This window comes from Petromyzon marinus, chromosome 27 (genome assembly GCF_048934315.1).
Source record: "Petromyzon marinus isolate PM22_M1 ecotype Great Lakes invasive population chromosome 27, UKy_Petmar_22M1.pri1.0, whole genome shotgun sequence".
NCBI lineage: Eukaryota > Metazoa > Chordata > Hyperoartia > Petromyzontiformes > Petromyzontidae > Petromyzon > Petromyzon marinus.
The window spans coordinates 8,119,377-8,140,521 of record NC_133693.1 but is presented as its reverse complement, the minus strand read 5'-3'; the positions used below and the strand labels follow the sequence as shown (position 1 = coordinate 8,140,521).

The 21,145-nt window shown below is 43.4% G+C and overlaps 1 protein-coding gene across 1 annotated transcript in view; it reads right to left on the bottom strand.

Moving 5' to 3' along the window:
* Positions 1 to 1,222: 1,222 nt before the first annotated feature.
* Positions 1,223 to 21,145, bottom strand: part of LOC116946559 (protein argonaute-1) — a 49,416-nt gene continuing 29,493 nt past the window's right edge. Inside the window, exons 18-19 of the mRNA XM_032961572.2 lie at positions 20,626 to 20,825; positions 1,223 to 20,138 (exon numbers count right to left, since the gene is read on the bottom strand). Coding sequence (XP_032817463.1) covers positions 20,030 to 20,138; positions 20,626 to 20,825 — 309 coding nt within the window. The 3' untranslated portion in view covers positions 1,223 to 20,029. The remainder of the gene's footprint in view (positions 20,139 to 20,625; positions 20,826 to 21,145) is intronic.

Genomic DNA, 21,145 nt, shown 5'->3' with positions numbered 1-21,145 from the left:
AAAAAAAGAACAAAGCAATGCTAAATTTTGATTTAAAGCTTTCGTGACTGCAGTAATTCATATTCTTAGTTTTTTCGGTAAAGTCACATTGAAGAGAAACAACAAAATAATATATTTTTATTAGAGAAACAACAAAATAATATATTTTTATTATTTTGTTGTTTCCCTTCAACGTGACTTTACCGAAAAAACTAAGAATATAAAGCAATGCTAGTTAAAAACTGAATGCGAAAAGTTATTGTATCTTTGTTTTCATCATTGCGTTCTGCTTTGCTTCGACAAATTATAATTTAACGTTTTAAAAACATATTCGGGCCAACGCCTCTGTTTATTTATTTTAATAAGCCACAAAATTCCTTGGCAATTGCAAAATTAGTGATTGATGAAGACAGTCATTGGCCGGGAGGTGATGTTCAGCTTTGCAGCCAATCAAAACGTAGACGCCAATCAGCTGGTTTGGAAGTGAGCAGTGTGGGGTGCCATCACCGGAAGCGCGCTGTTTGTTCGTGACACCAATGATGTAAAACCGCTTCTGTGCAGCCTCAGTGTGGCGGAGCCTTTAAGCCTCACTCACTGACAGTGTGCAACGATACATTTCACAGGGTGCAAAGGTCAACGGCAATGCAGCTTAATGACTTGTCTGACAACAGCTAAGAACCACACAGCAGCACGGTTCGGAGATTTGAAACCTGGTCAGAGAGGACTTGAGCAAACCTCAATCATCGTAATCATTTACTGTACGGTTGTTAAAATGAGCATCGCAGGTCGGTGAAGTTGAAGTCAACAGTGGTTTCCCTTGTTATATGAAGGAGTGTTTGGGCCCTGTCATAGGAAGGTAATGTTTCCAATAACGGCTCGAAACGCTAATTGGGATGCGCACTGCCCAGTGATTGTTAGAACACGAGAACACTTTGGCCTTTGTGCGTTCGTGTAATTAGATAGGTGGCTGGCGTGAGCCTTGCGACACACACAAAGACAAAGATCCCCCGTATAGCCTTAACACAGCGTTGCGGCCAGTGCTGTTAGCGAGCACCTGTGAAGGACGACACTACCCGCGGCCGCCTTTATCTCCCTGGTGGTGATGTTTACACCAAGCACCAGGTACTCGTATGACGCTGAGTCAACCTTGGGGAATCCCAAGACCGGGTCAGATAATCGTCACTGGTGTTGGCCGTGAACGGGAATTGCTCACGATGTAGGCACACTGGAAGACAAGTTTAGGTCATGGTTGACAATTAAAGCTCGGTTTATTGTTTTGCTCACCAAGTATTAACTTTAGCGGACAACAGATCGAGACTTGTAGCTTGCACCCAACCTCAAAGTGTTGTTATTATCGTTTAACACCCTATGCACATCCAGTTTTCCCCACGTGTTTCAGCATAGTCTATCCATAGCGTTGCATAATTTTCACACACGAGAAAGGAAACTTCTACAAGAGGGCACACACATACAAACTGGATTCTCAGGACTAATATGTTTGTAAAATCTGTTTGGTGTCAGAATGGCAGAAGAAAACCCTGTGCTGTTTGATAGTTACCGCACGTGCACTTAGGAGGCAGTAATTGTCGACTCTTTTTCCTGTGGGCTGCCAAGGCCAGGAGCCCCAAAAACTAATATTGTGCAGTGAACGAACCAAAACCATGATTTGCACACATTAAAGTTTTCAGCTTTAGTGAAAATCTGCTTTCAGTGCACAGCCTTGTGCTACATCTAGTCAGTGCTCATCATCTCATTTTTTATTAATCAAATATTACAATGTAGACTATTTTAAATCCTGTGATTGTATGTTTTATGAGGTTACAGAAAAAGAAAATACACTTCCATGACCATTACCGTAAATGGCAAATTCTGGACACTAATGGAATTACTTTCCATATTTAACCTTTTTTTCACATCTCTTTCCAGCAAGAATTTCTCCAAATCGACTCACATTCCATCAGACACTCATAGTCTGCAACACCAATGTAAACAGTGGAATAAAACAATCAGGATATTTATGTTATCCAAGTGGTTTTAAACTATTAAAAATGGCGGTTGTGACATCACATTTTAGAATTTTGCTAATTTTACTTTGCTTATGTTGACAACTGAATTCAATGTATTGGTTTTTCAATCGCTCTTCAGAGAATTACTTTGCGGATTCCTGAAGGCAGTGAAAAACCAAAACGTCCACAACCTCCCTTCATCACGCTAAATGCTAACCCCGATATCTCTGCGTGCATTGGAGCGACTGAAAGAGTGAAAGAAACATTTTGTCAGTTTTGAAAGGAATTACATTTTTTGTCCAACGCTGACCAAACAAATATATCTAAGATATGGAGAAGATCAATTTAAAATGAGAGAATGTCGTATAAATCGTAGCTGTAAAAGAACAGAGTGAAAATGCAATTGCTGTAATGCAGAATGGTCATCATAATCTTTACCAGAATCTTTATTTAGACTGGATGAATCTGATGAGCTTGAAGCTCTCTTTCACAGATGTCCAGTATGACATAACATTCTCTCACTTGTCACAATGGAATGTAACACACATTAAGCATGAACCTACATAATACGGTAATGAGGATTTTTTTTTATTCTTAAAATAGCATCCTCTGCATAGTCATACAAACCAAGCTCCAACGGATGAGACATCGCAACGAACCAAGGAATATATTAAGCGCTGGTGTAGCGAACCAGTGTGGCACCTACGACAATGAACATTATAGACTACGCTGCAGAAAATCTCCCTTTGCATCTACATGGAGGCTTACAAAACACAGCAAATTCCACCTGTTATCGTCTAGGCCGAGGCGGATAATAATATTGCCACCACTGTCATTAACAAACGCGTGGAATAATTGCGTAGCTTTGCCCAGGAAAACACAATTGAGTCTGACTGCTCGATTTCAGGAGAGTCATGTTATGTTGAATTTAGTAGTTTGGAGCCTTATTGGTGGGAGGCAACTGGAGGGCCTGGTGTAAATCCACACACATCAGAATAGAACATAAACAATCCAGTCAGAAGCCCAATTGGTGTCCCTCAGGCATTAAGATGTCACGCGGCAGACAGGGAGGAGTCTCGCACGCAACATTCACGGCTCTTGCTAGGAACGAGGTGTTAGGATCCATGGGACCATAGATTCTAAAACCTATTCTTTTTGACGAAGAACAAATAGGCGTTACCCTTTCCGGCAATAAACTGCTCAAACTGAGCTTTTAATGCTTTGATATTTGGATTGCCTTAGTTAATGTTCACGTTTTGTCATTCTCTGGTCTAACACTGGTGAGACACGGCCATAAAGAGGAGTGTCTCTGGTGTGAAGGCCAATCAGTTTCTAAGGACAATGCATACATTATTATCACAGCATGTCCGTTTGCATGTTTGACCACAAGCATGCACGGTTAATGCAGACTTGATGCCCTGCAATGTGTTTGAACATCTTAACACCTCCTGTATTATTACCGCAAAGGGTAAAGCCTATTATTATTATTTTTTCATTATAATCAAGGTGCTAGGCCTCTCTGTTCCACATGACGCACCAATCCGGCTTTCGCGTGGCTGGATTAACGGTGCGAGACACCGCCTTGTCGTGTATGCTGTAAAAGGTAATATCCTCGGTATTCACTCATGATTCACATATCTTTTTAAAGTTTTCGAGGATGTTTGTTAATGACAACCGTGGTAGTGTTCTTTCAACCTGTGCTGTAACCCCACTTAGTTGGACACCCGTTACATCAAATTACGCACGCACAATTACATACCAACGCAAATTAACTTAAAATATTCCCATCGTACTGCACATCAGCATGCTGCTGTATACACAAGTCCTCTTTTGGGCTTGCACCGCATTGTGGATTGCTTTTTTCCTCCCATAAACGCTGTGTATTCTGAATATTTATGAACGTAGCACAAAGTGGTGTAGCACGAAACTAAGCCCCTACTTTACACTAGGGCCTATATAAAGGAAAAATGTAAGTTAAGACAACGGTACATTACATTAAGAACACACCAAAATCCGTTCGCCCATCCATGCAATCCATCCAGGTGGAAGATGAATAAAACTAATTTATTTAGAAGGAAATTATGTTTAATCCATCCACTCAAAGTACTAAGCCACCATTACACTTCGCACCGACTCACACAATGCACTGCACAGTGATGCCAGAGGAGCGCATCCACTGTGAAACGCGGCGTGTGCTGGCACAGACGCCTCGCTTTGAATCTGTAACGTTAAACAATCACAGGACAGCAGACATTTTAATTTGGATTTGATGCGGGCAGGTGCGGGCATGGCCCCATCATCCGTGTTAGTCCACGTAAGTTTAAGAAGAATTGGCCATGGCGTCTGAGTCACCCCTCTTATCAGAGCAAAGGCTCAGATAAGAACAATTGCTCGGATAATAGCATTTAGGTGACACGAATAATATGAAGAATTGATAATAGGTTAAGTATAAGAGGCTGCTTTGCCAATTTAGTAAATGTGTCATAAATCCACTTGGCACATGGATTTACCGTAGGTCCCATTCGTTCACATGAATCCGGTACACTTCGGTGATGTCACAACGCGTCAAAAGTAGCCCACGTGGCAGCCTCAGGATCTAATTAATCAAATTTAACTTTGGCCAGCAACACAAGTTTCGCATTTGTGTCAGGCAACCAAAAGGTAAACACTTCGGATGTCTGTTCAAAATAATTCCTGCTTGTTTTATTTATGTTTTAGGTTGTCAACGGAGGTCAATATGAGACTACGCTGTTTAACATAATCACTGTTTGAACTACCATTAAACAAGCTACTTCCTATACAAGCTTTCATGGACTATTTTCAATGCTTAAAAGTGCGGACCAAACTTTGTTGTACGAGTAAGAATTCCCACAAAGACGCAAGCCGCAAAAATATAACACCAGACTCTCCCTACGCAGCAGCAAATAACAGAACGTAACACCTAATACTGCTGCAATGCTCATGAATAACAGTAGTAGTAGTAATCATACCAATGACAACACAAAGAGTAAAAACCTGATTTGCATATGCACCATTTTTCGAACACTGATACAGTCCCAGTGGCTATGATCACATGTAGTCGGCTGGCAACTACAACAGCTGGACAAAGCTCATTCACAGCTCCATTTGAACCCACACACGCGCGCAAGTCAGAAGGGCCCACAAGGGATAGGAAAATCCCAAAAGCCAGTCACGTGAGTGACAGGCAAGCCTCACCCATTCACACTGATGCCGGAGGTAATCTCTTACTCGTAGGAAGATGATCCTTGTATGCGAGTAGCCGACGGATTATCGCGCAATGATCAATGTGCATTTGCATGCTGGCATACACACGTGTCCGAGGATGTATCTGTTAAAACCACTAATGCAATGAAAATTTGTTTTTCTGTTGCAAAAATATGACACAATTTTGGAATACACAGGTTGCTTGCAACTTTGAATTATATTTAGTTCCCTGCTTTTATAGTTCAACAAAACACAAACTAATGTACTGTGGAAAAGGTGAATAGTTGAGTGTGAAAAGTTGATAAGAGTACAGATGAGATTTTCCCGTGTAACTTCAATTCAGAACGTTAAGAAAATTGTTTCCGATTAAAAAAATATTCAACGCTAAGCTGAGCACGTTAACAAATCGACGAAAGTACAGGAATCCCCCGCTATACATAAGTGATGCGTTCCTGGGAAATGCTACTTAACTCGAAATTACTTAAAACGAACTCTAATTACCCACAGGCAATGTTAAAATCAGGGTTTGCATTCCTAGCTAACGTTTCTGGAGAGAAAAAGCGTGACTAAATGTAAAAAAGTGTACAAAAATGCATATGATTATAAGTTGACGTATTTTAACTAATATTAAATACAAATATTTAGATCAAGCTTTCCAGAGATGATTGAAGCGCTGAATGATCAAGGCCTCTTGGGGTGAGCAGTGGTGGAGTTATGCTTATAAAAGGACAGGGTCACCTGCCCTCTTCATCTGAAAATTTAGCTGGAGCCACAGGAATGTTCACCAGAGCATGCGGACTCTCTTCTTGCATCTTCTGCAGACCTTCTGGCTTGATTGCAGAATGTTTAAAAAGTCTGTCTAAAGACAGCTGGACAGCATTTGTCTTCTGCTGCTACAGCTCCATACAGCAGTGAATGTCAACGATTATTTGCCCTGTTAACTCAAGTGCCGGGTCCTCGGTGTGGTTTTATTCCCTGAATATGTAAATTGTTTATTCCCAATGAATAAAAGGCTCGGACAATAATTTAGAATTCAATATTCATGGCGGTGGCATAATTTAATCGGTCTATTCCTCAACGTTGTTGTTGTTGTTCCAGCTGCGTCAGATTCTCATTAGACAGGTCCTCACCATGGGACTCGAGCAACTCCACCACACTGACCGACTCCTCCACATCGCCAAGTCCAGTTTGCCTCTGCCACATGGCGGACAATCCCCCCAACCACCTCGCAGAGAGATTTTCCGTGGTACGCGCTATGCGCGCACAGTACGGTATTACATCACAAAAGTCCGTTTTCACCACGTGCATTCCTAGTTTAAAAATGCGTAAAACATTACATTTATGAGGACATGTTCCCCAATTGATCAGAAAGGTATCGGCGAAACAACGCATAATGCAGCAACTTTTAGCGGGGATTCCTGTATTTGCATTCAGTCCACGCACATTCACGTACTCGGGACTTTTTTTTTGCCTTCTTTGAACGATACTGGGCAATGGGTTTCTGGAAGGTCTGACCCAACAGGGAGGAAGAGCAGCTCTCCGGCGGGATGATACCGTCACGGGGACAGGGCAGAGGCCAACGGACAGTAGCGTCACGGGGGAAAAGCGAAACCGTTCTGCCTTCGCTTCTGGTGGCGTTCCTCACTTGCCACAAACCACGCAGCCGACGATGATGAAGCGCCCGAACCCCACGACAAGTAAAAAGCACACGGTTCAAACGCACATTTGCAAAAAAATTACATTGAAAGTATCTCTTTTTTTTACCATTAAAATTATTATTTTGCGATAATTAAAATCGGTAATGTTTTTTTTTTATGAAAAGAAAACATATCTTGCCCCGGCTATCACATTTATCGACTTCAGGCAATTTGCGTGCGTGTGCTTGTCAGGAAGTGTGTGTGTATATATAAAATTTTTAACTTTATATAAAAATCACGTGTACATACCAACGGGGCCGTTCAAAACGCGTTCCGCCACACGTTTCAATATTGTCATGAAAACACAAAAGCCCGAGCCTTCCGTATCCTGGACTGCAAACGAGACCTTTGTGCATTAGCCTTCAGGATTCCCCGTCGTATCGACGACAAGTCTAATCAACGAGGCATGCAACGATTGGAGCAAATCAATTAGAAAATCTGAACCGATTAAGGCATGCACGCTTTGCATCGTACATGTAAGAGTCAGTGATATATACGAATTATGCAAAGCGTACGCCTATATTTAGGGAACTTGGGAGTGAACGAGACAGACCGTACAAACAAAGACGGCACAAAAAAGGTGAGAGGGTGTGCGACGGTGGGCAAAACAAGGGCAGGAAAAATGAGGCGGAACGCGAGACAACAAATGAGTGAGTGCGAAACGGGGGAATGATTATTGATTTGAAAAAAACTTGCGTCTTAAATCTGATCCGTAACACCGAATTGTCACAATTCATCAAACGGCTGGGGGAGGGTGGAGTGTTGCAGTGAATCATTAAACGCCTGTTAATCAATGGGGAGCAGTTGTCACGTGGAGAATGTGACCAGGTTGGAAACCACCGCGTGCTACATTTGCTTGCAACCCGCGATTAACTTGCATGAGGGCGCACTCAAGTTCCACGTTTAATCACTAAAACCTACGTACCTGAGAAAAAAAGTTAATGAAAGATGGACTGGAAAAAGAATACCGATCTCATAAGTCAATGCATATAGTGCATTACAACACTCAGATAAGGTGTTGAATGCACATCTGCTTTTATCATGCAATGCCTTAACTCGCTAAATCCTGTATAGAGAATGTATGGAGCCCATTTAACTATTAAAACGATCGTCATTCACTCACACCGATAGCCGAACCGATATTAGTCCAACAATCCTCACGCCCGACACAGTGTTTGTGAGGCACATATTATTCAGCGGTGGAGTGACAAAGAATTTTAAAATGTTATTTTTTTTTTATTTAAACGAGGAAAAGAGCATTCAACGGTCAGGTCTTCTCGTAACATCATGCCTTCCAGGAAATGTAAAGTATTTTTATCTCATTCGGGAAGCCCCAAGGCATGTTGGGCAGTCACAAGATGAGAGGCGTTTGTTTTTTTTGTCTTTAGGTGCCACAGAATTAAGTGGTTGTGAAAATGTTCATTCTTAGTGTGGTGAGCCCGAGGCAAACAGCAGACACCCCTGCATGTAACAAAACACCAATTCACCAACTAAAATTGGCACGTGATACATGTACGGAATCGTGTGTGCCACTATCGACTCCCTTTAACTCGTGAAAATTATACGCAACAACACACTTTAGGCTCACAGAACAAACAATATATACTCGGCGGACGAGGCGGCGCGCACACGGAACGGACAATTGCCAACGAGGCCGCGGCAAGCGAGACAAGACGGTGACCCCTCCATTAGGCGACGATTCATAGACACACGGGTTTGACGGGGGGGGGGCCCGAATCGTTACATGCCCAGCGGTCGCGAGCGGCTTCACGTGGCCATAGCGACAGTGTCACCACAACGACAGCGCAGCCACTGTTAGTCCACGGCTCATTGCCCACCACCGTTTCAACAAACGAATTGCTGCATAGTCCCGTTCCCTGCTCAAACTCCACAGAACACAGAGCACGTATAACACAACAGCTCGACAAGCTCCGGCCGTCACGGCGTTCGGACGTTATTTCAGGAACGCGCTAACACGTCACTCTGTTTCGTTAATCGCAGCACACGTTGCGAAGGCGATTGAAGACAGGAATCCAGGGAAGTTTTGTTGCTGCTTCAATCCTGTGTGGCGACGCTCGCAGCGATCGCCGCATCGCGGATTAACCGAGCTGCCGAAATGATGAATGACGCTCAATTTGGCTGCAAGTTGCTGAGGAACAAGAAGTTTTGCGATCGTATTTCAGGGATCCATGTGCATTTCCACTGTCACATGCCACCCATTGCCAATTCAAAACTTGCTCGATATTTAACGGGTCATCCTTGACGTGATATTTTTTTACGGTGTGCAAAAACACCTAGGTTTTCGGTTAACTGTACATTACTGTGCCTTGTTTACCGAATTGTCGGTTTTGATAACTTATTGGATTGTGTTTCTTAAAACAACTGACCTCTAGAAAACAAACTGCAGAGAATAAAATATATAAGAGCAGGTAAATTATTAACTTTACAGTGAGAAAATTATTGATAAGCGAAATATTCTGTGAAGCAGGAAAGGAGGAAAATATTAAACGAGAGAAATTTTAACTACGTGAAATAACAAATCTACAATTAATTTAATCGCATCTCCTGCGTGGAACACGGCTGAATCACCAAAGCAACCTTTCATTCGACAGCCTGAAAAGGTAGCACTAAATTGGTGGTCAACTAAAAATAAACAGTGGAAAAACAAATGAAAGCTAGGAGGAAGTCATGATTTTATACGAGCCGAGGCATAGCGACGTTTCAGTTTCGGGGACGATTCACTCAACTTTACTCTTATTCAGACTGCTTTAAAACTAAACGTGAATTTCTACAGCGTAAATTTATCCGGGGGCTGAGCAAATGTGTTCAGCCCGATAGAGAAATAACTTGTGAAGCAACCAAGGGTGAATGGAAAGTTCAGCTCTCGTTTTAAAAAATAAATTCGACATTTCAGAGCAACAGATGAACTCTGCAATTTTAAAATAAATAAAAATGTATGTTGTTTGCGTCCTCTGAAAAAAATATACGACAAAATATCCAAACAAAATATCCAAACAAATCTGGAAAGAAAATCCCAAACTCGCCATGCCTGGGCTCCCCAGTGTTCTCCACATGTATCGACTGTAAAAAATAAACACCGACAAGAAAAGTGGTTCTCTGGCGACAATGGCATGTGTGCTGTGAACAAGTGGTTTCAGAAGTTCTTCTGGACATGGATGGACCAAGTGAACTGAACTGCAAGGGGACCGTATAGACAACTTAACAAAGGTTACACTCGCCAGCCCATAGACTTTTCTAAACACCTTACTTAGGTCTTACCACCTACGCGACGCATAGGGTATGATGACTATATACTGACCACACTATAAAAGAGTTAACAGAAACGAATGAATCTATCCAGTGGTTAGTTTTCAAACAGGCTGAAGAATGGATTGTTGGAAGTTTTTTACATTGTGTTTATTTTATGTGGGGGAGGCACCAAGGCTCTCTTGTCATCCCACTTTTCATTTTACATTTTGCACAACAGTGGCTCATTCGATCAACACGCCGGTGAAACATAAATAAAATAATCGGTTGTTGAACTATCAACCTGCTTGGATATTGTCTTACAAAATGGGGAAAAGAAAATACTACACATTATTATAATACATTTACATACACTTAATTAATCATAGATAAGCCCTGAAATTGCAGATACACAGTAGGTACAATATTGGCTTGGTTTAGGCTCTCTGACTGTCATATTTAATGAGCTCTTAATAAAATATATAGTTTTCTAAGACTCCACCCCCCCCCACCCCCCGTGTACGAGAGTGGCTCTCTACTACATGAGTACAAGGTGAAGGCTGCCAGCTGGACAAGGCCGAGCTCGTCCACGAACGACACTGCGACCGACGGGGGCGAGAGGAACAAAACAAACGCTGTGCCCCCCCCCCACTCCGCCCCCCGCGAAGTCACTGACTAAAATTGCAACGTCTAAAAATAGCACTTCTGACGGAATAACAACAATAACGACGAATGGTTTAAGATACGTAAAAATGATTAACAGTCTACGAGGCCGAAAAAACAGTAATTGCGTGCACACAAGCTGCCGCTGCCTCGCTCAGTGTTAACGTTTCACCCAAACCACGGGCACGCAGAAACGCGGCTCGAAAAAGGGGAGCCTACGAGCCGGCATTTCGTGAAGCTGCGAGAGAGGTTTGCGTGCGCGCTCTCTCTCGCCAAGCAACGGCGTTGATGTGCGTCGCTGTGATCCAGCAACTTCAGGAGGGGGGGGGGGGTTTGTGGATCGCGCCATGATTACGTGCGTGAGACCCACGTGCAGTGATAGTGACATGGTGCCTGTAGTGGTGAGTGTTATCCCCCCCCCCCCCATCGTATGAGAAGGTTCATTTCATTTGCGGGCACCTCCGTTTCCTTACACGCCAAATTTAAATACTTAAATACAAATTTGCCAAACATCTCATTGACGGACCCTTGTGAAAACGAGCCTTGATACTGAGGTTTTCCTCGGTAAAAGTGTTATTTGTTGAATGTTACACTCATGATGCGCGTATCGAATAGTAGCGTGAGAATCGATTCATTTAGGTTCATGGCGCAAACAAAACTGGACAAATGAGACCGATAAAGCGACACACAATACAAAGACTATGAAGATGAGACAGAAAACGAATAATAATTCTTGAATTGAACTGCAATCCAAATAACATGACAATTCGTGAGTCCAAACTGGTTGCACCTGAGACATGGGAGTGAAATGCCCTTGGTGCTGCAAACCCATCCACAGCTGCAGCTGAACCCTTTACAAAAAGCGTCGGTCTCAAATAAAAGAACTCAACACAAAGCAAGTACTCCTTTAAACCACCACTTGTGCCTCCAAGAACTAGACGCATATTCGGCACACTTAATAACAAAACGGTATAAGAATATAAATTACGGCTACAGCTAAAGCATATTTGCCTTGAGTCGTTTTGTTGTCAATGTTGAATTACTGAGTGGTAGAACTTGCGTATTTTATATACGTATTTCAGGGTTTGGCTGCCTATGATATTTAATGATCATGTAGTTTATTACAATCAGCCTACCGAGCAACCTAAGAGCCAAACGCATGAGATATAAGGTTCTGTATCGAATGAGATAGGGATTGTATTAGTTGAGTTTGTTTTGGATGAGATGAGGGTTCCGTATCCATTGATGAAGATGTTTCCCTTTCAGGCAAGACAGGGAATCTCTCACCGATTGGATGGGGGGCTCTATACGAAACGATTTATAGTGATATATTGTAAGAAACAGGGGTTGGTTATCATGAAACTTGGCGTTTGTATCATATGAGAAGAGGGTTCCATGATAAGTAAGCCAAGAGTTGTGCATCAAATCAGACGAGGGTTCCGTGTTGATAAGACGATGGCTCGTCATCAGACGGGATGAGGACTCTTAACGTATTAAATAAGGGCCACTTAAACTGGGATCACATTGGCAGCGCTGGTCGTTTCATAGATGCTGCTTTCACCACGAACCCTACAAATCTTCAAATATCAACTAAAGATTATCTGTTTAAACTCACTTTCTCACTTTAGTTATTTTCAACCGCCTTTCTCACTTCTTCTTTACTTGGTTGTTGTTGTTGTTAACTATTTTCCTCCTTGCCATGCATATCACCCTGAAAATGCTAATTTAAGGGCGCTCTAAACATTTAAATTATTACGTACTGTTGACTACAGCAACAATCCAAGCGGACTCGGTCAAATAAAAAATGGGACCTTTTTCGCCAGTATCAAAATACTGCATGAAAAAAATAAGAATAGGTTTTAACCTTTCTAGCAATAAAACATGTGTTAAGATGTTCAAACACCAAATCGATACTTTTTGCAAGGAATCAAGGCTGCAGGAACCATTGTCTTTGTACGGTTGACCTTTTGGCGTTCTTTTGTCTGACACTGGTGAGACAAAAGGCTGTCTCTGGTGCAGGCCAATCAGTTTCGAAGACAGTGCCATACATTATCAGAGCATGTTTGTTTGCATGTTCACCACAAATACGTGTCTTTAATGCCGACCTGATTCCTTGCGAAAGGTTTCTATTTGGTGCTTGACTATCTTAACACCGGTTTTATTGCCAGAAAGGGTAAAAAAAACCTCTTCTTATTTTTTCAGTCAATTCAGTTGGACTTGTCTTACAACTACTCAGTAAATCACTGAAGCTCTAAAGCAACTCCAGGATCAATGATGCGGGGCTCGCACTTGACTTCAATAGCAACAAACGCCACGTTCAATTCACATCCCTCTTCAAATGTTACACTTTAAACGTGCACCATTAGTGTAAACGTCACAACTACTTTGTCCCTCTACAAAACCAAGCTAGACTAATTTGCTTTTTGCTGGACGTTGCCATAATGTCAATTAACATTTTCTGTCAAGGATATTTCCCCCCCCCCCCCAGATTCAGTTTAGTGTAATTAATGACTTAAATGAAGACCTGCTTGTTTGTTCAAAAGTATTATTGTATAAAATTGAATACATTGCTTATTTCACAAATTCTCAATCACTAGAACAAAAAAGAGTGTTCTTGGTTCTTTCGGTAAAGTCACGTAGAAGGAAACAAAATAATAATAAAATATATAAAACAACATTTTCACGACGTTTCGACTGCAACACAAGCAATCATCACCTGCAATCAGGTGATTGCAGTCGAAACGTCGTGATAATTGTATTGTCACCTGATGATGATTGCTTGTGTTGCAGTCGAAACGTCGTGAGAATTTTATTGTTTTATACTTGTATTATTTTATTGTTTCCCTTCTACGTGACTTTACCGAAAGAACCAAGAATATGAATCCCTTAGGTCACGAAAGCTTTACATCAAAAACTAACGAAGAGTGTTTTATCATTTCAATGGTCATTATAAAACAAATGTCCTTTTGAATTATATTTCAATCGTAATTCAAGAATTTTTTTTTTTAATAAGGAGACATTCGGAATGTCAACAGCTGATATACACTCTTATACATAGGATTTCCTCGTGCCCATGTCATGTCATACCGGGTGCTTCTATAAAAGTATCATGCCTTATTAAAGTATTTGTAAAATATATATAAATTTTAATAGACGTCATTAAGTTCGCTTTTACCGTGGTTCATTGCGCAGGAAGGCTTCCAGTACTGCAATTGAGAAAATAAGTCTGGATCCCATTCATGGTTGACTCCACCCCACATCATGTTCATCATCAAACCAGGTTGGGTTAAACACGTACCAACTCCTGACACTGTAATTGAGAAAATACATTTTACAGTCGCAGTCCTGCTGAGATAACGATGGCTGCCAGGCACGTAACGACGCATCAATTCATCGATTTAAATAAGATTCAAAAGCTCGCAACATATGCATTGAATCGTGCGTGTAAACACAAACCACTTTTTTTATTTGTACAAGTTGTATGCAACTGGGTTTTCACGTGAACGCTGCACAGCCACTGGAGGTGTTAACACCATGTTAAAATTAAATCGCGACTCCATATCCTGACAATTCGTCGAACCACAAAGGTAAAATGGTTACATGCCTAGAGGCCGCTATGGGAATGCAGAATTTCCCCTACTGGCTCAGGAGTGATCCCATCCTGCCCTGGGATGGTCTCAATGGGTACTGCCCTCACACAGGCCTAAGCCAAGGGGACACCCGTCCGTGATAAGCAATTGCAGAGTTAGCCAAAAGGCATGTGTGAACGAATGACCATGCAGACGAGCCAAGACATTCCACGCCACTCCACGGCCGTTCCGTTCAGAGCTCACAGATTTACCACTCGACGCAAACGTGCCCGCCAGCTGGGGGAATGGCACTAGCGAAAACATGTAAACGTGACCGACCCTTGGCCAAGTGCGTTCCAGTACAGGACTCTTACGATACGGCCCTCAGGAGCAGTTCCGTGGTAAGGCATTAAATCCAGTCGGTTTGTTGGCTCCCTGGGATGGGTCTCGAATGGTTGTGGGTGGGGGGGGGGGGGTGAAGGGTTAATGGTAGTTGTTGCAGGGCCCCTAACCATAACCCTAGCCATCAAGGACCCCAGTGCAGTAGGAATATAATGATGCATCGATTAAAATGTGCACCGAACCCGTGATTGGCAGAACAGATAATTTGCAATGAATGCAAATTATTTTCTGATGTTATTTTCAGGCTTCATGGTGCGGACCCAAATGTGCAATTGAGAAAATACTAACGAGGGTGAAAACGCGACACAAGCACAGATTATTTGATCAAATCCTGACCTCGGAATATTCGCGACAGTTCATAGAGTAACTTATTGAGGGTAAATCGTTGCATGCCTCCTGTGTCGAGCCCGCCCATGGGTTACTACAGACCCTCCCTCCAACAGGGGGGCAAAGACAGCCATATCCACTGCACCACTGTGATCCTTGCCCTTGCTTTTTTATTAAGTGTAGAATATTTCATGGCAGACGTTCCCAGTGGAATTGGGAAATTTCATATCAATAACATATACATTTAAACAAATGTCAAGGTTCAATTCAAATCAATTTATATTAAATTTCTCAAACAACCCAATGTAGTAACCTCCTGGAAACGAGACATGTAACTCAGCGAGACTTATTATTAATGATAGCATGTTTTTTTTGTTAATGAATTATCCTCTAACTGTAACAGACAAAGATTGAACACATTTCCTGACAACTTAAGTGCATAACAAGAGTAGCCAAAACGCCTTTGTGGGCAGCTCCTTGAGAAGAAACTCACAACAAATGGTGAGCATTTGTATTATTCTGAAGCCAACTTCCACCTTTACGTGCTTGTGGTAACATAGAATAAGTGCATTGACGTTGGGGGAAATAAAACAAGCATTATTGTGGTTATTTTTAAAAATCGGACTTTGCCAAAGCTGGCAGAACTTAGGAACGGTAGGTTTAAAAGATAATACAAGTGCATTTCTGAGAATTCAATTGGCTGTTCACTTTCAATTGGAAATCACAAATTATTTGGCAAATGGTGACTTGACAGTAATAACCGGCTCTGGGGTATACAGGAATAAAAACTCGGACATGAGCATTGTCGTTTAGTTATGCAACACCAGTTTGTTCCATTTCATCCCAGATGTAAAGGAGTATGTTCACGAGTGTAAATATTGTCAATTGCATCCTTCAATAAAGTGTCACGTTCACATCTTTGCTCAATACTCCTGATGGCGGTGATTGTGTACACAGATTGTTGATAGGATGCCCCTAACCTCACCAAACGTTTGCCTCCTCTTAAAAGGTGCAACAAAGACTTGTACAAGTGCAACCAACTGGATGTGTGGTGTAATGTGCGACTTATTTATCACGTAATTAAAGCGCTCACCGATTACGTGAAGATGATTTTCATCGGGAACACCCGCAACTAACAGTGCAGCGCCATGTTAAAGAGCAGCCTCGGAAGATGACATCACATAACTAATTCTGAAGTCGCTACAGTGGGCCTCTTCAACAACATTTAGGGGCACAACTATTTACATGCCTTGGAAAGAGTGCTTATCACATGTTAAGCAAACCAAATATGAAAATCTGCATTCGGCCAAATTAAGCAATAACAAAAAAAAACTCATCTGAGTTTGCGCTGTCATTGTGACCAGCGCTGAAACAATAAACTTGTTGCAATTAATCATCCAAATGTATTCATCGATGATTTCGCAAAATTGAAGTCCAGATCTCAGCGATGCCGGTTAAGCACCATGTTAACATTTTGATAAGATAAAATATAACTCGGCGTTTCTCCCTTTACATTTTTATTCAACTGCCGTCTACCTGGGCCCCAGTCGCAGCCAGATTATGCTTCCAACGAACCTGACCAGGACTAGGCAATGCGTTGCAAACGCACGTGCGCACACAGGACCCACAAGACTCGAGCGTGCAGCCACGTCGAGACGCGAGCCACCAAAACAACGCACCACTTCGCAGACAGACACAGCCCAGTCACTCCGACGCAACAGCATACCTCTGCCTTCTGAAAACCATCCAGACATGAATGAAACCCAGCTGGAACTCGACGCACTTTCTTTCCTCACGCCTAGCAAGACGACCCATCGTCCAATTTAAATGCTTACCAGTTTGAGGCCATATATATATTAAAAAAAAAACTGATTTTTAAAAAACGATCACGAGCACGTTAATGTGCTCGTTCTTGCGGTCTGCCATTTTAAGACCTAGCATGAAAATTCTAACGAGCGCTGTCACCAGCCACGTGTGGAAGAGCTCCCCAGGATGAGAAGCCCGCGAGGGATGCACCCAGACACCAGCATAAACGCGCGAGAGGCTGCACGCGGCGATGACGATCTTACGTTGAGCGTCATCGTGAAGTCTTACGATGAGGCTCATAAGGACTCTCATATTGCGACCGTTTATAGGAAAACAGTGCGCTCAGCCTGGAGCCTTGACCTCGTCAAAGTACAATGCCAGCTCATTTGCAGCTCGAAATGTTATCTACGAACGTTACTTTTACGAGCCTGGCTCTCAGACAAGCCTGGTGTTGTGTTCCAGGGTTTGCTTTAAGTGCATAGCATTCGGCTTGTTTTCCCACTTTCATTTTTAGTAATAAAACAGCCGATTTGTTGGGGGCAAATTTTGTTGGGATTTTGTACACTTTAAAGTGGGCTCCATATTTATGAAGAAAGAAAGAAAAGTAATCAATAAAATTTCCCCAGAATAATGCCCAGTCGTTAATGTGCACCCACATCACATCACCGTGTGTGTCTGGCAGTAATTTGACATGGACCGTGGTGCGGATTTCGCTCCACAATGGCAAGACCACGTGTTCACGGCGTATATGCTGCAACAACTTTAGTGCTGTAAATTCCAGTAGCTCATGATAAACCTGGCCACATATTAAAATACAAAAACGTGTACCGCATGAGCGACAAATCTGTTTCCAAGCAGAATGATGCGCCTTCTCAAGAATAAGTAACCCACTGATTAAAAAAAAAACCTCATCACCTAAATATTTTTCCTACAGTTTTTTTTTTCGTTTAAGAGGCAGAAAAAATATGTCGGTGAATATTGATAAAGCTGAGGAGGACAAGTGCTCTAATTAATGATAGGTAATGTTGTGTCACCTGTTATACTGAGGAGCGTTGAACTGTAGTGACATAGAAACCCCACCAAGCTACTCGTTCACATTACAAACACCGATAAAAAAGACCATTCAATACAAAACTAGTACCTCGTTCGATGACTCAACATTACTAAAACGTGCCTGTAGACTTACAGCATTCGTGTCATTTAAAAGTTATATATCTTACAATAAAAGTGTTTTCATTGGGAAGAAAAGGTACTTTGTTCAATTACACTATCCTCGTTTTCCCTTAGTTTCAGCACCTTTAACAGCTATGACCAAGCCATTTTTTTAAAAATATCCCTAACACTAAATAACATTGTACAAACTACTTCGCTACTCATTTTTGCGTTTGCATTTTTTGTTGTTTTTTTTCTTCCCATCTTAAAACAAATTCACGGAAAACTCTGGATTTGGCCACAGTCCCTAAAGTCCCATTGCCAATCACGCCCGTGATGAACGAATCGCAAATGTCCCCCCCCCCCCCATTCACCTCAGTGCCTCCAAACATGAGCCTCGGCCTCCTGGAACATGCATTAAACTAAGTGCAAGACCGACCACACAGACCCCGCTGCTCACAATCTTCGGACCAATCGGCGCCCCACCGTTGACAAATACCAGGAAGTACCGAAATGCTTGTCACGAAGCATAAACCATCACGAAAAACTGCGGTCATCCTCGTAGCAGCGAACTTTGGCTAACCATCGAACAAAGACAGTCACCCGCATCGCAAGCTTTCAGATGCGCTTCTGCCGTCACCTGGAACGCTCTTTCTTCTGATATTCGGAAGCCACTGGAGCTACGCCCTTTTAAATCTAAATTGAAAACTCATTTCTTTTGGACTGCTTTTATGTTTCGCTTGGTGTCCTTCCTGATGCGAAAGAATTTCAACACACATACACGAAGCATTGCCATCTCTACAACTGGTTTCACCAGCAAATGATCCGTTAACCTGGACCAATGAAGATTGCTTTATATCCGTATTTTCCCCGTGATGTTTGTTGGCCCAAAAGACCGCAGCCTGGTCCAGGTAGGAATCTAAAACCAAGCTGCGGGTTCTACACAGCTCTTCGGTTCGCGATTATGGATTCCATGCGAGCTGCACCATTTGTTGGCAGAAGCCAATCTAATTGCAGCGTAACCGGTCTTCACAGACACTCTCTGCCGAAAGACAGAGAAGCACTGGTGTAAAAACAAGGCGTGCCTACATTTATCGTTCCTGTTATCGATTAACCGATGCTTGTGGAACGGGGAAGCAAATCGCTCTCTTTTAGAAGAATCTGATTTTTTTTTATCAGTCAGTGGCCACAACGAATGGCAATGGGAAGAAAAAAAGAATAATAATAACCTAGTGGAAATTTGTGGAACAATAAAAAAAACATTTTAGATCAATCCTCACTATATAGATGACATTTTAAAAAAATCTGTTTAGGTTTTTCTTTTGAACATCAAAAATAAATGTTACATTGCTGTTCTAATTTCAGATTCTTAAACAGTATTAAGCCATGCTTGACATCAAACAATTCGTCCAAAAAACTTCAATGGATACAGTTCTGCAAATGTAACACCATTGCCGCTGTTAGTCTATAATCTATGACACATAAACTTTGCAATCGTCGATTAAACGCAATAAAAAGATCTTGCATTTCGTATGCGGCGATTCTCGGGGGTGAGCGTGCACGGTCACCCAATGGTGCCGCTCCTTACACCGTCTCCATGGTGAGAACTGTTTGCTGCCACTAAGCGCCCTCCTCCGCCCCTCAACCCGCCCCCCCCTGCCACTCATCCATGAGAAAGCGCCGAGTAATTCCCCCAAGTAAATGGCGCACGTAGGGGCGAGCACAGGAGGCGAACGGGTTGGCACTCGTGCTCAGACCACCGCCCCCCTCCCACCACACTGCGGGACACGACCTCCGGGAGGGAACGAGCGAATGGACGGACGGACGAGAGGTTGAGGGTGCCGGCCACCGCAGGCGCGAGTGCTGGGGGCGTCGGTGGCGAGCGGGCGAGCGAGCGATACTTGCGGGTGGCGGGGGCCCGGCTCGCTCCGGGCGCTCCGCCCCGCCCCGCCGGCCTTCAGGCGAAGTACATGGTCCTCAGAGTGTCCACGTGAACCTGCACAGCCTTGGCCAGCGCCTGCGCGTCACGCCCGTTGCTCGCGCCGGACACGTGGCTCCCCTCAGCGCTGCGTGGGGAGGACAAAAAGGACGAGGAAGTTTCTCACGATTCGCTCCGCGCAAGAAGGGCAGGGGTGGCCAGCGAGGGAGTGTGGGTACGGCGTTACGTGCCGGTGTTGCGTGGCAGCCACAGCGTATGCTGCTAAACTGTGATGTGTAATTTGCTGGTTGATTTACAATTACTTTATTCACAGCCACATTTGGCTTTGTAACAATCATTCAAGTTATGCTATTCCCAAGTATTTATACTCCTATAAGGTTCAACCAAGCACCTGTCAATTTACGACAACCTTTCAATCATCACTATGCCGAGATTGAAGAGTCAAAGACACAGACAGACACAAAGGTTCCCTACTTAACTTTATAGGCTTTGTGAAATTATATACACATACACAAAGACTCATAAACCTTTTACCAGTATGGGATGCACGCACACACACACACACACAGGAGCCGAGTGACCTCGACGAGGCCGCTCGGCCCTCCACCGCCCACCTGTCATGCTCCTTGTCCACCAGGTGGTATCGCGCACGGAAGGCGACGAGGCGGGCGTAGTAGGCGGGCGCGGGGATGGAGACGGAGCGCGTGCAGCGCACGTACGTGTGGCACAGCTGGTAGGTGAGCACCTGCAGCTCGTCCGCAGAGAAGCGGTTGTCGTCCCACAGCACGTGGTAGTGGGAGGGGCGGCTCGTGCCCTGTGGAGGCGAGGCAGTGCGTGAGTGTGCGAGTTCGTCGCTGTGTGTGCGAGGAGGTCGGTGCGTATATTAGCCGGTGTGTGCATAGCAGGAGCACAGCGGTTAGTGCACTGCGCTACGGACCCGGAAACCAGAGTTCGATTCCCACTCGCGGCCAACACAAGTGACGAACATTGGACTGGTCCTGGGCCTCCCCTAGGTCAACTCAGTCTTACATGAGTAACTAGTGTGGTGCGTAAACATCACTGGGCAGGCAAAGACGGCCCGGCATGGTGCTGGCTACCCACCCTCTCGTGTTGTGCCGGCCTTTATAAGTTCTT